Source organism: Myxine glutinosa, chromosome 4, assembly GCF_964187855.1.
Source record: "Myxine glutinosa chromosome 4, kmMyxGlut1.1, whole genome shotgun sequence".
Classification (NCBI taxonomy): domain Eukaryota; kingdom Metazoa; phylum Chordata; class Myxini; order Myxiniformes; family Myxinidae; genus Myxine; species Myxine glutinosa.
The window spans coordinates 82634456-82651912 of NC_136264.1; the positions used below are offsets into that span (position 1 = coordinate 82634456).

Here is a 17457-nt window from a genome sequence, read left to right on the forward strand (position 1 = left end):
CGTTTGGCCTCCCAGAGGCCGACCGCGCCGACCGTCTTTTGCACCTTCCCGCCCTCGGCGACACACGCCCGTCTGCCTGCATGGATTACATGCTAGCCCTGCTCGGCGACGGCCGCGCGGATTTCCTGTTCCGTGCTCTCTTCCTCCGCGCGCTGCCTGTACAGGTGTGGCTCGCGTTGGCCGGGTCGACCATTACGGAACCACGGGCCCTGGCCAGGGAGGCGGACAAGTACTTCGCAGCCCATGACGCGTGGCCGGCATATAGCACGGCCGTTGTGGGTCCCGGCGCCGCGCACGGCGCGGGTGGTTCAGATCCTTCCGAGCACGGCGTAGGTTTGGCGGATCGCCGCGTGGCATGGCATTCGGATCCTCCCGAATACGGCGTAGGTTTGGCGGATCGCCGCGTGGCATGGCGTTCGGTTCCTTCCGAGCTTGGCGTAGGTTTGGTGGATCCGTGCGTGGCCGCCGCCACGCCCCGCCCACCACCGTCGTCGCAACCGGTGCGGCGACCACCACCGGGCCAGACCTGGTGCCATTTCCATGCCAGGTTCGGCCACAAGGCCAGGTCCTGTCGTCCGCCTTGTACTTTTGGCAGGTCGGGAAACGACCAGGCCGGCGCTCGCTTCCTGCCATGAGCGTCGGCCATACTGGCAGCCTGTTGTTCATCACGGACACCTTATCCGGGCGCCATTACCTGTGCGACACGGGAGCGCAGGTGAGTGTCGTTCCCGCCGGTACGTCCGACAAGCAGTCCGCGGGCCGGGGCCCCGCGCTGCTTGCCGCAAACGGTACGTCCATTCGCACGTACGGAAAACGCTGCCTTTCTCTGCGGTTCGGAGGGCAGGTTTTCCGATGGTCTTTCGTCACTGCTGACGTGCCTATGGCACTGCTCGGCACGGACTTCCTGTGTGCCAATGGTCTACTGGTGGACGTCAAGCACAGAAGGTTTGTCCAGGCTGAGACGTTCAGCTCGCTCGCTTGCGCGCTGCCCGCCTCGTTGAGCAGCTCCCGGAGCGGCTCATCGAGCGACTCGCCGAGCGGCTTGCTGAGCGGTTCGGTTCCGGCCAGGTTCATCTGTACGCTTCCGGCAGCGAACGAATTCACCCGCCTCCTCGTGGGTTTCCCAGCCCTCATGCGGCCCACCTTCTCGGCGGGGGCCGTCAAGCACGGGGTGGAACACCACATCCCCACCGCCGGGCCACCGGTCTATGCCCGGCACGCCGCCTCGAGCCGACGAAGCTCGCCGTAGCTAAAGCGGAGTTCGCTACGCTGGAGCGGCTCGGCATCGTGCGGCGCTCCGAGAGTGCTTGGGCGTCGCCGCTTCACATCGTGCCAAAGCCCGGCAGGGGATGGCGACCATGCGGGGACTACCGGCGCCTCAACGACGCCGCCACCCCCGACCGCTACCCCGTTCCCCACATCCAGGACTTCTCCGCCCGGTTGGCGGGCATGTCTTTCTTTTCGAAGGTGGACCTCATACGCGGCTACCATCAGGTCCCTGTCAGGCCGGAGGACATCCCGAAGATGGTGGTCATCACGCCGTTCGGCCTTTTCGAATTTCTTCGGATGCCCTTCGGTTTGAAGAATGCGGCTCAGGCGTTCCAGCGCCTAATGGACAGCGTCCTGCGCGACTTGGATTTCGTCTACGTGTACCTGGATGACATCCTCGTCGCCAGCGCGTCCCGCGAAGAGCACCTACACCATCTCCGCACGCTCTTCGAATGTCTGGGCCAGCATGGCCTCATCGTGAACCCCGCCAAGTGCCGGTTCGGCGTCGCCGACATCGACTTTTTGAGGCACCGCATCACCAGGCACGGGGCCGTCCCCCTACCGACAAGGTGGAGGCGGTGAAGGGGTTTCCGCGCCCCCGCACGATCAAGGGGCTCCAGGAGTTCCTGAGCATGGTAAACTTTTACCATCGGTTCCTGCCCCGCATCGCCCAACTCCTGCGCCCCTTGCACGAGGCCCTCCGGGGCAAGCTGGGCAAGGGTGACGTTACCTGGACCGAGCAGATGGACGCGGCGTTCGCGGGCGCGAAGCTCGCCTTGGCTAACGCCACCATGCTCGCGCACCCGGCGCCCGATGCACCGATCGCCCTTACCACCGACGCCTCGGACTACGCGGTGGGCACAGTGCACGAGCAATGAGTGCGTGGTGCCTGGCAACCGTTGGCGTTCTTCAGCCGGCAGCTTCGCCCGCCCGAACGCCGCTATAGTACCTTCGACCGCGAGTTGCTCGGGCTTCACCTGGCGGTCAGGCACTTCCGCCATCTGCTTGAGGGCCGTGCGTTCACGGCCTTCGTCGACCACAAGCCACTGGTTTTCGTGATGGGCAAGGTCGCCGAGCCGTGGTCGGCCTGGCAGCAGCGTCACCTCTCGGCCGTGTCCGAGTACACGACGGACATCCGGCACGTCACGGGGAAGGACAACCCGGTGGCGGATTGCCTTTCCCGGTCCGTCGCCCACGCAGTCCACCTTGGCATCGACTATGCCCGGATGGCGGCGGACCAGACCGCCGACCCCGGCGTCCAGGCCTTGCGGACCACCGTCACGGGCCTCCGCGTCACCGAGGTGCCGTTCGTCGGCGTGGCCCTCTTGTGCGACGTCTCCCTCGGGCGGCCTCGCCCCATCGTGCCCGCGGGCTGGCAGCGCCAGGTTTTTGACGCCATCCACGGCCTGTCCCACCCGGGAACGAAGGCCTCCCAGAGGTTGGTCGCCGACAAGTTTGTCTGGCATGGCCTCCGGAAGGCCGTCCACGGCTGGACCAGGACGTGCCTCGCGTGCCAGCACGCGAAGGTGCACCGGCACACCCAGGCCCCATTGGCCCCGTTTACGGTGCCGGCACGTAGGTTTGACCACGTGCACATGGACCTGGTGGTACCTCTGCCCCCCTCGCAGGGCTTCACCCACGTCCTCACCATGGTGGACCGCACCACCCGGTGGCCGGAGGCCGTGCCTTTGGCGGCGACGACGGCGGCAGACATCGTGCAGGCGTTCATCGCCACCTGGGTCGCCCGGTTCGGCGCCCCCTCGGACATCTCGTCCGACCGCGGCCCCCAGTTCATCTCGGAGCTCTGGGGTGCGGTCGCGCGGGGGCTCGGGGTCCAGCTGCACCGAACCACGGCCTACCACCCCCAGGCCAATGGCCCGTGCGAGCGGTTCCACCGCTCATTGAAGGCCGTGCTCCGGGCCACCCTCCGCGACGGCGGCTGGGTCGACAGGCTCCCCTGGGTCCTGCTGGGCCGCCGGACGGCGCCCAAGGACGACCTGTGCGCATCCGCGGCGGAGTTGGTCTTCGGACAGCCGCTGCGGGTGCCGGGCGAGTTCCTCCCCGACCCCACTGCACCATGGTCCGTGGCGCAGGAGCGCTCCGCGCTGCAAGAGACCGCCCGGAGGTTCGCCCCGGTGCCGATGGCGCACCACCGGCACCTGCCTACGCACGTCGCCCCGGAACTTCGCACCGCGGAGTACGTCTTCATCTGGCACGACGCCCACCGGACACCACTGCGGCCCCCGTACAACGGGCCTTTCCGCGTGCTGGAGACCGGGGTGAAACATTTAAACATTTCACCTTGGACATCGGCGGCACTCCCGACCGCGTCTCGGTGGATCGCCTCAAGCCGGCCCACCTCGACGTGGACCACCCACCGCCGGTGGCTCGGCCCCCGCGTCGGGGCCGCCGGCACGCCGTCCCCCGGTCCTGCACCCATCCCGGGTGCAACTGGAGGCATCCCTGCACCCCGGACGCCGCCAGTCGCCAGAGGGCGCTTCGGCCGGGTCATCCGGTTGCCCCGCAAACTGGCCCTCCAGGTGCGCGGGAATTCTGGGGGGGCGCGTGTGGCGGACACGAAAGCTCACTGGCGTGAGGGCATCATTCCACGCACCAAGTGGGCGGCGGCCACGCCCGAGGGGTAGGCGTGGCCGCGGGATATACACCGGGCGCGCAGCCCGGAGCGCTCCAGTGCGGATGAGTGAGCAATGAATAAAGAGCTCGATGATAACCAAAGCGTTGTGGCCTACCTTTGTTCAACGTGTGTGCTCCCTCACCACAATATGTTAATTATGCATATTTTTTCTCTAATTAGGTCATTTGCTTATTAATTTGCATATTGCAAACATCTGAGAGGGCAAATGACAAAACAAATGTCATAATCAATGTTCCTTGTGAAATTTGCCACATTTTGGTACCAAAGTCGATATACTTTGAATGAAGTATGGTCACTGTAATGACGTTTGAACATTGACCTTGAGTCAAGGTCACTAAAGGTCAACAGAAAAAAATGGCGACATCATTTTTCCGATTAGTAGGACCCAGTAGAATATATTTATAATGGGTGCCCAAAATTAACATAAACTGCACACGAACTTGAAATTGAGTACACAGGCCCCCCCCCCCCCCCCCCCCACTATTTACCCAATCTGAAGCTCCCAAATCACTTCTCATACCCTCAAAGTTTGGCTTCCTAAAATATTCCTAAAACAGCCTTACACCACTATCGAGAATGTCACATCTCAACAATCGAGTTCCACTTACTACGTTGCAGTCGTTTGTCACCAAATGTTCTCCCACCTCCACCTCCTCCACCACATTAGGATCTTCACTTAATAAAAGGTCGAACATTTGCACTCCACATCATGGGATTCTCTATAAATAGTCAAAAGATGGAAAATCCTCATCCGCTCTGCCTTTTCCCTGTTCCTGGACCCAATCTATCCTTGGCAAATTAAAATCCCCCATAATTAAAACTTTTCCCTTATCACATGCCTTCTGAATTATTCACATATCCATCTATCCTGTTATTTCCTCACACCAGGAACTCTGTAACAGTATTCTGTCAGTATCTCACTATTCTTACAATGTCTAATCTCTATCCATACATAATCCCCATCTCCAGTTGGATTGCTGTAAACCACATATGTCACGTATGCGATTGGCTGCGATCGATTGTGCGAGTGGTGGCAGGTCGCCACGATTGATCGTACGATCGATCGCTGATCGCCACCACTAGTCGCACGATTACCTACGATTGATCTTGCGATCGATCTTCTCCAATCGTTGGTGATTACACGACCACGCGTACCACTAATCGTACAATGACCTACCACCAGTCTTAAGAGGAATCGCAGTATGCGATCGCAAATGGAGATCGTAGCAAACATTGCCGATTGGTCGTACCTCGGCCAAATTGCCACCAATCGCACGATCCAGAAAACGTACGATCCAGTGTGACTGAGGCTTTACATCAACTATGTCGTACCACTCGCCATCCACCCTACCTTGAAGTGATTACATTTTTCCATTCAAGCTCCTGGCATTTGTATAAAACACCTTCAATCTTTTCCTACCATCAACGAGCCCCTGCTGCCTCAACCCTCCAACCACATCCTCAGCCTCTAGCTTGTTCAAAACTTGCCATGGAGCCAGAGAACAGCTCTCCTGCAACCTTTGCCAAATTGAGTCAATGCTGCAAATTTAAAAGTAATTAAAAACAATAAGACATGGCCAAGGTACATGTCGGTTATGTGTCCTGTTCTTTGGGAGACATTGCAGCATTGTTTTCTTCCACAAGTGCAAATAAAGATGGCATACGTTCTAAAATGCAATGCTCTGACAAGCAAAGCATGACGACATTGGTCTGCATTCGGGTCCAGGTGTGGAGAAGTTGTAACCAGCTGAAATTGCCTGCTGTGCGAAGGTGGAGTCGGAGTGTTATTTAATAAATATTTTCACCAAGGCCTTTCGAATATGCCGATCGCAATTCCCTTGTGAGTCCGAATGAGGATAATGCAAAAGTTCAGGATATTAATTAACAAATCGATGTATAAAGAAAGTTGAGTTAAAACTAGATCCTGTGATCAGAGAAGGCTCTGCCCGAGAAGGCTTGAGTTTCAAGAGAACTTAACTGTCACAATAACCTTGGAACCAACTCTTTGTCTCCCCCACTGTGCCAGGAAGTGGTGCAAGCTGTGATGTAACAAGTCACTGTATGAGACATTGTCGTGTGACCTCAGCATGATTGGCATCCATACAACTATACAAGAGATATGTGTTATGGGGTTGGTAAGCCCGACATGGCCGCATGTGGCTTTTAGTGCTAATTATACACATACACCTCGTGCATATTGTCCACTGATGGATGCTCTTGAGTTATCAAACAGAAGAGGTTAGGGGGGGGGGACAACCCAGAATGCTTGCTTTAATCCAGAGTCATCCCTTTGGGGCTGGCGGGAGAAAACCAGAGGTGTGTGCCATCACCAATGAGCTTGCTGTCCCTTGCCAAGCCAACCATTCCTTAATTCCTTAATATTCCTCAATAACTGTGTCATTGGAGTGCTTGCTTGAGTCATTAAGCCACGTGGCGAGTGCTCTACAAGCTCTTGCCAAGCTACCTGTTCCTTTTCAACATTTTTCAAACGAGTACTTGCTTGAGTTCTTAACCCAAGATGGATGTACCCCTCCCTCGGTATACCCATTATACCTAGGGGTAAACCTATCCAGGGTTAAATCTAACTGCACTTGGGGAGGGTGGGGGATTTTGCTCAACCACCTTATTTTCAGAATGTTGGTGACAATGTTGAGTCACAATATCAGAACTCTTGATGGCTTTGGAACATTTCACGGTATGGGAATAATTTCCACCTTTACGCCAGGTATGGATGGATAGTAAACCTGAACCTAGAATATCAGTGACGTCGGATGACATTATCAAAGTTCGAAGAATCAATATCAAGCACTTCAAACCTCAGCACACGGGAAAGAATCCATTGACTTGCAAAGAAGTACAAGCGATGGAAGTTGATGGTCCCACATACCATATTGACCTTCTCTGGGCAGTGTCACTTATGCTTATGTCATCAGTTATGTCACTGGTCCGTCAAGGCCAGCATTGCATATTTCACATTATTCAATGCAGAAATGTGCTAAACATATTCATTGACCCTGAAAACATGGGTTTGGACACTTAATTTCTCATGATTGGAAACTCAGATACAGAATTACTGTGGAAAATTGATTTTCTCCTAAAGGTGGCAGCTAATTTGCATATTATGCAAATTTGACACCTTTCCACCAAATTTATTTTGGTATACTTTTCGTATGGTGTTTATGGTATATTTGTGAAATGCACTGCAGTGAATTTTTTTTCGTTGCAATTAGTGGTGGGTCGAGCCACTACTTTGACTGGACTACAAATGGGCCAACAGGGTTTGAATCCTTACATTTAAAGGGATTTTCTTTGCATCTTCAGAGAATGAGCAACAGATGATCAGCAAGTCAGTGGCCTTAACTTAAAAATAATCATCGTGACATTGATTAAATTATTTTTCGACACAGTCTTTCAAAAATAGTTTGAACTGGATTTATTTTGAACTGGAAGTGTGTGTGTGTGTGTGTGTGTGTGTGTGTGTGTGTGTGTGTGTGTGTGTGTGTGTGTGTGTGTGTGTGTGTGTGTGTGTGTGTGTGTGTGTGTGTGTGTGTGTGTGTGTACGTACACAGTACCTATATAATTGTTTAGAGAGTGCTTTGCAATTGTCTGACAACAAAACAGATTTCTAAGATCTTTTTCACATGGTCAACTGCTGCTCTAGAGTTGGAACACCAAACAATTTATATATTCTGGCCCTTGATGGAAAAACATTCAATATTGTCTCCCCAAAAGTATTACAATCATATGTTGATATTTCAGTTTGATATTTTGCAACTTGATAAATAAGATGTTGGCTCAATTATGGTAGTCCAATAGATGTACGTAAGTTCCCAGGCAATGCGGGACACATTTGTGGGAGGAGGGAGAGGAAGGGTGGAGGTGGTATGTCGAGGCAGGGGAAATGGTGGGAGTTCAAGGGGGGCGGAGGTGGGGTGGAAGGATGCAGGGAAAGGAATGGGAGGAGGGACGAATAGGGGTGGGAGGTGGAGGAAGAAGGAGGAGGAGGGAGGCAAAGGGTTGGAGTGGGAGTCTGGAGGGAGGGGAAGAGTGGGAGGAGGGACCCAATGCTGTCCGACAATGCCAGGTACCTTTGCTTTCGTTCCACCCCCCAACCCTTCCTCACTCCCCTTCCCTCCTCTCTCTCTCCCCTAACTCCTCTCTGTCTCTCCTCACTCATCCTCCTCACTCTCCCTTCCCTCTCCTCTGCTCTGTGTTCCCTACCTCTCCTCACTCTCCCCCCCCCCCCTCCTCTTTCGGTCAATCATTAACGAAGTACTTTGAATGCCCAAACATTCAAAATTTGGTCGGATTTATTGCTTTATTTATCATGGAGGAAACATATCAAGCTGATGACAATTCAAAACAGAATTCACTGTACTCGTCTGTAAAAGAGAGTCCACAATCCTAAGTTGTGCTCACATGGGTCCTCGATTGTACTCGACAGGGGTTGTGTCTGTCGGCTTTGAACAGACCAGTGATGGCAGCCCCGGCTTGGTGGCGTATCCGTACTTGGGCAAGGATGACAACTCTGCAGATGTTGACTGCGATCACATTGACAACGATTCAACCTTCAGCCAAATCCCAAGCCTCGTTTCAGTCAAAAGGGCGTTGGACTATCACGAGAACCTCGAGAATCGAGCCACGTGAGTGTTTCAGTGTTGTCTTATGTTTCATAACTACTTTGATAATAATTCATAAGTGAAGCAATATAGTGACCTATTCCTACAGTCAAATACGACGACTACTTTAACTGCCACAATTATTCCAACCTTCTTGTGGTGTCAGCTGGGGAATTTTTTCACACAAATCCTTCAGGAACGTGCTGGCCAGGTTGGACATTCGACTGGAAGTGGCAGGAACATGGAACTTTTCCAAGGTTCTAGCATTCCCACCGCCGACTCTTCTTGTTGCAGACGGAATCCGTGTTGTTGGAATCTTGTTGGAATCTTGTTGCTGGAATCAGTGTTGGCAGACGATCCTCTGACATTTATGCTTTTCCCAGCAGATGTGAAGCACCAGGATGATCGTTTATAGTTGGGTCGAGATTTGAACCCAGACTAGACATCTCAAATATAAGTTTGCATATCCGTAAGTTATCCTGCCAGCCTGATCCTTCCTACATTACAAGGAGTTCATTAGCCCGACCCAGTGGATTTGCAATCACTTCTGTCTGTGTGTCTGTCCGGGCCATAACTTTTTTACCATTTGAGTTTTGTCATCAAATTTTCAAAACAAAGCTTTATTATGATAATATGGAGAAGACAAATGAATAATTTTGTCAAAAGGTCAAAAGGTCAGCACCACCTTAAATCATCAATTTTCATCCAATTGACCTGAAATTTCAATTTAATAATTTAATCAAAAGGTCAAAGTTCAGCATCACAAAATCGTCAATTTTCATGATGTGCAAATTTATTTTGACGTGAAATTTTACTTGACATGGAATTTTACGAAACTATATATTGGGTCATTGATTTGTTTCACCAATTAAAAGCGAGAAACCGATTGTATTTTTTTTTTATATCAAAAGGTCAAAGGTCAAGGTTGCATAAAATCATCAATTTTCATCTGATCTGCCTGAAAATTTAAGAAATTGCATGTTGGATCATTGAATTGGTTCACCAACCAAAAGGTCGAAGCCGACTTATTTTAGATCAAAAGGTCAAAGATCAAAGTTGTATAAAATCATCAATTTTCATCTGATCTGCCTGGAAATTTAAGAAATTGCATGTTGGATCATTGAATTGGTTCACCAACCAAAAGGTCGAAGCCGACTTATTTTAGATCAAAAGGTCAAAGGTCAAAGTTGTATAAAATCATCAATTTTCATCTGATCTGCCTGGAAATTTAAGAAATTGCATGTTGGATCATTGAATTGGTTCACCAACCAAAAGGTCGAAGCCGACTTATTTTAGATCAAAAGGTCAAAGGTCAAAGTTGTATAAAATCATCAATTTTCATCAGATTGACCTGAAATTTTAAGAATATATATATTGGGTTAATTAATTGGTTCACCAATCAAAAGCTATAAACCGATTGTTTTTTTATATCAAAAGGTCAAAGGTCAAAGGTCAAGTTGCATAAAATCATCAATTTTCATCTGATCTGCCTGAAAATTTAAGAAATTGCATATTGGATCATTGAATTGGTTCACCAACCAAAAGGTCGAAGCCGACTTATTTTAGATCAAAAGGTCAAAGGTCAAAGTTGTATAAAGTCATCTATTTTCATCCGATTGACCTGAAATTTTTATAATTTGTATATTGGTTCACTGAACTGGTTGACCAATCAAAAGTTTGAAGTTTGCATATTATGTCACTGACGCATATTGCTTTTGAGGTCAAAAGGTCAATATCGCCTGAACTCCGCAATTTTTTGTATTTTCTGAGCTGTTTTTGGCATGTTTAGCATACAGAAAAATAAGTCTGAATACAAAATGCACATGGATGAGCATTGCATTTTCAGATGCTTTCTAGTTACCCTGCGCTCACGAAGCGAAAAGCGGGGCTAAGCATTCAGTTGAGTACGTGTGCCGTGCATGTCTGCATTTTAAAAATTCATTTTCTCGGCAACCGTTGGTCCGATTGACATTAAATTTTCACCGTAGGAGGGCCTCCTCCTGTAGAATATTTTAATGATTATTATGACGTCATAGGTAACGTGGTACAGGCGTCATCTTGGAAAAACATCGCACCTCTATATCTGAAACCACTCCATGGAAAAAATTGAGACCTGGCTCATTCTCAACTACTCCCCATGGGGACTAAGATATGTTAATGATAATGTCATCGGTTCCTTAGTTATGACGTCATAATTCGACAAATACAATACTTATCCATTCGATCATTATTTTAAAAAATTTCAGCAACTGTTGGTCTGATGGACACAAAATTTTCACCATAGGAGCGCCTCCTCCTTTAGAATATTTTAATCATAATCATGACGTCATAGGTCATGTGATACAGGCGCCTTCTTGGAAAAACCGAAAAATCTTGCACCTACCTCTATATCTCCCAAACCGCTGCATGGAAAAAATTGAAACATGGCTCATTGTAAAGAACTCCATATGGGGAATAGGTGTTGTTAACGATGACGTCATTGGTACCATAATTATGACGTCATAATTCGACAGGGACAACGCTTAGTCTGATCAGTTCAAAATGTATTGAGCGTGATCTATGCAACAATTATTTCGAGAATATAAATTCATGATGTCATCGCTCACGTGGTCTGGCAGCCATATTGGATCAAAGAAAAAAAATGTTCAAAAACAGAAGAGTTGGCTCGCCACAAGTTGATTGTGCAGGGTAAGTATTCTATGAATACAATCTAGTTTTTAGTTGTGATTATCAACCAACTTGCAACTTTGCATTTTACATCTCAATAATGTGTCATTTACACTTGGAATGCTCACTCATTTGCAGCAAGTCTAGTTTACACAATAGCACCAGAGTGGAATACTTTAAAGACATTTAACTATTCACCTTTTTCGTACTATATTTTCTTTCTTGCATTTATGTTCATTTTTTTCAGGAACCTTAATCTCGTCATATTGCGGTGTTATGATAAAGGTCAAAATGGGGTTAATATATGGCCCCATGAAGGAGTTTCCAAATTGCAACCTCCCTTTGGCTAAACTGGCTAAGTCCATGAAAGTCAAAGGTTGATCTACACATTCATACACTTGATTGACTTTATAGATACAAAGTGAGAAATCATTAAAAAAAAAATAGCCCAAATATACTTTTAAGCACTTGTACTTATGACTATGAATTTGTTGGGGCTTTATCCCTCATGGGCCTGTAAACAACAACAACAACAGGCATTTTAAGGCCATTTTCCCTGCTAGAGCGGGGGTTAGCCTTGTGGGCCCCATGACAATCTTCTCCATTTTGCCATATTTTCTGCATCTCCCCTTGTTAACCCCCTCGCCCGCATTTCTTCTTCCACCACCTTTAGCCAAGTCTTTCTCAGTCTTCCCCATCCTCTACTTCCTTCTACATTCATTTCCATCACTCTTCTCAACCAGTCACTTTCATCCTTCCTCAACACATGACCAAACCATCTCAAACTGTTCCTCTTCACAGCATCAATCACAGGCTCTATTCCCATCATCTTTCGCAATTCATCATTTGTCTTCCTCTCTCTCAACGATACTCCGCACATTCACCGAACCATTCACATTTCCACCCTTTCCAGCCTTCGTTGCTGCTCTACGTTCATTACCGATGTCTCGCTCCCATAAATCATAACACCTCTCACACATGCAGCTTCCACCTTTCCTTATAGCCAACATTCTCACACATTTCAGCATACACCATGCAGCATACACCTTTATTCGGGGTCTGTATTACCCCGAATCTCTCTGTTGATGAGTATGTGATAAAAGCTTCATTCCATTATACTCAAATCTCTCGACATGATCTCACAATTTATTTTGATCTTCTCTCTCCCCTTTCCTGAACCCACAAATCAGTTGTGTGCAGAATATTGCTGAGGTGTCTGTGCAGCTGCACATAGAGACACAGGTTACTGTGCACGTCAAATGCAATGCTACAGACAGCACTGTGGACAATGCTGATGATGACATCAGAAATAGCATCCCAGCCAAAAAGGTCACCTGGAACCCATGGTGGCTCCAATGCCATGTACAGCAGTTGAGCAGGATGTGGCTGGAGGCTCAGGACCGGAAAATGTTCAGTATCCTAAACCCAGAATAAACTCACTGTGCTTTATAAGATGCTTACTGTAGCCTCAAAACTCTTCCAAAAAGAGTTTCTGTTCTTAACACTCACATGTGGAGAATACTGAAACTTTTGTGTAAAAAGCTTCATATGTATGTATGTATGTATGTATGTATGTATGTATGTATGTATGTATGTATGTATGTATGTACTGTACTGTTGCCTCTGAGTGACAAAGTTCTCCATTATGCATCGCCCCCTGTTGGCTATTGAATGCAATTACATTGGAAAATCTGAATATCCAAAACGAGTCAACTCAAAGGGAAGTTCACTATTAATTTAGCTGTCTTGTCATCCTGAAATTTTCATTATTAGAACATATAAATTAAATTACGGAAATCTACAATGTTGGATAAGAATAAGAGATGCACCATAATGTGAATTTAATTCAGCAAATTTTGGGTTGTACATGATTATATTCACGACCATGATTTATTTACTTGTCGGCTATTGAGTCCCAGAAACCTGACCAAATACTAAATTCCTCCACCACATTGTGGGGGCCACTGCATTAGTGCAAAGCCGAGCTTTAGTGACGATGCGACCGACAGATCGAATTTGGGATGGAATTTCAGACATACATGGATATGCATTTGCGAAAGGCAAATTATTCGTTATAGTGACATATATAAACAAAGCACTTTATGTGGCATCATTAGTAGACAAGGCATGCACAGTAAATACCAAGCAGACAATCTAACTCGGATGCTAGGGATAATTCGTTTACTCTTCATTGAAAGACCTCAAAGGATTAACTTTTATGTCGACTAACTAATGCCAGCAGATGGGTCCACAGAGTAACATGGATACAAGAAGCAGCGCACTCAATGATGTAACGCGAAGCCTGTGAAGCATCACTCTTGACACTACTGTCGGGTTGGGAATCAAACCCAGACAAGACAGTTCAAAAGTAAGTGCGCTACCTCGATGCCATCCTGTGAGGACAATGTTCTAAATATAGGGGAATAAAAGCAAGGACACAGTAGGGGAAAAAACTGATATGGGGATAATAAGGTGGTATGGGGAAAGGAGGGATAAAGTCATGCAGGGAAATCCCAGGGTAAAACGTCATAGTTGAAGGAGTTTTGAGTTTGATAAATTATTGAGTAATTTATTGATGGCAACACATTAATTAAATTAGAGTTCAATTTTTTTTTTTGCTCCTTCCTATGGTGTTATCATGTAAGTAGTAAAAAGCCCATCAAAAATGACGGGTTGGCACATTTTATTTGACGGTGCAGCCTCGTGAGCATGCCAAAGTCTGAAGCCTTGGCCTAGTGTCAGATGTGCTTATATATCTTCTTTATTTATTAGACATCTTACGGACGTAAAAGAACACTAGTTTTACTCTTCACGCGTTGCACATCATGTGCACCGAATTTCACCTCCATGCACCTTGTATTTATTGTTATTTTAAAAAACGTTTCTGTACACCGCCCTTGAGGCTCGGTTTGCAAGCCACCGTCTACAATTCCAATATAAGACATAATTACTGTTTTATGAAAAAAAATTTCAAGCTTGTTTTATCCTCAAAAATAGACCGCAGTGAACACACATTCATGTTAAAAGATTGGCCTTATAAACCTACCCTTATGAAGGGGGACAGACATCTGTATAAACACACAAAATTACATTGTGTTTTATATGGTAGATGTTTGCTTTTCCCTCGAAACTTGTTTTCATTTGTCAGGTTCATATTCAAATTTGAAGGTACAACCAACTGGTATGCACAGTGAGCAAAAGACTCGTGTTTGATGTTTCAACCAGTGAGGGATCTTCCTCCGAGACGGTATTTGGAACTCACGAGGAGGAGGAATGGATGGTCGCATGGGCATCATGTTACCGCAATGAACAGTTGGTGATATTTTCAACACCTGGCAAATGATGTCTGTACAGTCCTGGATGTCTTCGAAATGTTGGACCTGAATCTTGTCGACTGGGCACCTTTACTTGATGGTGCCTTCAGTTTTGAATTTGTCTCTTCATATGTTTATTGATGGTTTGGTCAATTTCCCATCGGCTTAAATCTCAGATGACCTAAATATTTTATATACCCAAGTAAATATTTTGGCAAGATTAACAAATACAAGCAATGTAATGTTGTGCAACTTTGTCACACCTTGAATACAAGTCACTAGACTTTCTTCTGCTTGAGAATGTCGTTTCCCGCTTTGCTCGGCCCTGTGTGCTCGACCTCAAAATGGGAACGAGACAACATGGCGATGATGCGTCGGAGGAGAAGAAAGCTCGTCAAATGGAGAAATGTGCGCAGAGCACGTCAGCACAATTGGGTGTGCGCCTGTGTGGGATGCAGGTAAAGCCAAGAGTGGGAGCTGGGTGTTTACTGCAATGGGACAATGGGACCAAAAGTTTCAAATGTTACACCCACTTCTTTCGTAAGAGTAAAATTGTTCCGAAGGTGTCCCAGAATAACCTGGAGGGTAGTTGATAAAGCTTTTTCCCCCTTTAATTCCCACAGTCAAATAAAGTTAACTCATTTTTTTAAATTTTAATTAAAATTTATTTTTAATTATTTTTTTAATTACTTTTTTAAAATTAAGCCGTGATTTTTAAAAAAAATTTGCCTTGATTTTTGTGTGCATTCTATTTCAAAAGGTGCGGTGAACAAAACCATTTTCAATAATTGCTTCTTGCCTTCCAATCCACAGGTATATCAGGCGAGTACCAGGGACTTCCTGTGCCAAAATAAATACTATGGTCGTTCTCTCTCCTTGGATGGCTTCCGCGCATCATTGCTTCAGTTTCTGCACAATGGCCAGCGGCTGCGGACTGACCTCCTGCAGCCGATTTTGCTGCAGCTTCGTCGCCTGCATAAGGTGCTCGAAGCGCAACCTTCGTATCGTTTCTACTCCAGCTCACTTCTCATCATATACGATGGCGCTTCAGTGACAGATTCTTCCCAGCCCCTGCCATCGTCCTCTTCCCCTCCTTCTCCGGTAGACCATGTGGACGTGCGCATGATCGACTTTGCACACACCACCTACAAGGGCTTCCGCAACGACGCAGAGGTGTACGATGGACCTGATAAAGGATATATCTTTGGTATGCAAAATGTCATCGGGATTCTCGAAGAAATCTATCACCAAAACATGTGACAGTTGAAATGCTTCTACCCAGCTAACACAACACCGTTGGGCCAACGTTGGAGCAACGTCAGCACTTTCGTTGGATACGATTTGATTTGAGGGATTCTTCCTGGGATTCTTCTTCACTCTGGGACAGAAAGACTTGAGGAATTATTTGTACATATGGACCTGTGCTGAGATGTTTTTAGTTTAACTCCTATTTATATGTGCAGTTCTTGATTTTTAAAAAGCAAACCAAGCGTATATTGTACTTAATTAATAATTATGTCAGGTATGAATATCCAGCAATGGACGTGAAGCCAAAAAAATTTTATGTTTCTTAAGCTTGACCAATCGAGGTAAAACATACCCAATCCTGATTCTTTTTTTACTTGTAGTGATAGTCTTTTATAATCACTTTATAAATACAGTAATTTATATTATTTTTGTCTTACTTTCTCGAGTATCATTGTTGGAACCCATCTGTGGATCGGTCCCATCGGCCGATGGGTCTGCGCCATCTGCGGATGTGTTGTTCACCTTGAAGGAATGTGTTGACAGAATGGTGCTCTTCAATCAGGTACACAGTCATTGGAATTACATGTGGTAGGAATTTAACAGAGTTGATTTTTAAATGTTTTATTTAACTTTTATTTTTAAAATTTAAATTTTATTATTTTATTTTATTTAAATTTTATTTAATTTAATTTAATATAAAGGAATTTAACATTCCCCTCCGCCATTATCAGAAGAACACCTAATGTTTTGTATGAATGTTGAGTATGTTATGTAAAGCTTTACTAAAACTGCCATCTATCTGTTAATTACAAAATGTATTGACAAAATGTATAAATAGATGGGTAGAAATAGATAATAAAACATTTAAAAATCATCTCTGTTAAATTCCTACCACATGTAATTCCAATGACTGTGTACCTGATTGAAGAGCACCATTCTGTCAACACATTCCTTCAAGGTGAACAACACATCCGCAGATGGCGCAGACCCATCGGCCGATGGGACCGATCCACAGATGGGTTCCAACATCATATATGTTGTTCATTTTGTTGTACATTGTTGGAGCAAGGCAAGTGGTGTATGCTCATGTGTTTCAATTTTGTTTTTAAATATTGTGATAATATAATTCAAAATGTCGTTTTTTACTTGCTATTCAAGTTATGAGCGACATTCAAAAGTTCGACAACCGAGATGCAATAACGCAACACACATCCGGTCATCTTCTTTTCAACTAATTGTTGTATGTCCCTCAAGGACAGGTGATAAGATGGTATGTGATTTGACAGGACAGGAGGGTTACATAAAACAGAAGCCGGAACAGGAGCCGGGAACGCTTTGAGAAAAGTGTACCTTTTACCAGGCCAAACGGAATAAAATGGGAGAGGTATAAGTAAATTTAGATGCATTGAGGAGAATTGCAAGACGTTGATAACTAGATGGTATTCATGGAATACTTACCCTGCGCAGTTAACTTGGTGTGAGCCAACTCTTCTGTTTTTGAACGTTTCTTTTTTTTTTTTGATCCAATATGGCTGCCAGATCACATGAACGATGACATCATAAATTTATATTCTCTAATATAATTGTTGCAGAGATCATGCTCAATAAATGTCAAACTGATCAGACTAAGCGTTGTCCCTGTCGAATTATGACGTCATAATTATGGCACCAATGACGTCATCGT

The 17457-nt window shown here is 46.5% G+C and overlaps 1 protein-coding gene across 2 annotated transcripts in view; it reads left to right on the plus strand.

Annotated features, from left to right (window-relative positions):
• The window catches only part of LOC137424927 (inositol hexakisphosphate kinase 1), a 79950-nt gene extending 62548 nt beyond the window's left edge, over positions 1-17402 (plus strand). The window contains exons 3-7 of one of the 2 annotated variants that reach the window (XR_013623093.1): positions 8370-8568; positions 12402-12625; positions 14808-14983; positions 15339-16185; positions 16789-17402. Coding sequence is in view for 1 of the 2 variants with exons in the window: in XM_078776089.1 (XP_078632215.1) it covers positions 8370-8568; positions 12402-12625; positions 14808-14983; positions 15339-15785 (1046 nt within the window). In the remaining variant the exon portion in view is untranslated. Of the gene's footprint in view, positions 1-8369; positions 8569-12401; positions 12626-14807; positions 14984-15338; positions 16214-16788 lie in introns of those variants that run through there. The other variant, XM_078776089.1, reaches the window with a different exon arrangement.
• Positions 17403-17457: the final 55 nt, after the last annotated feature.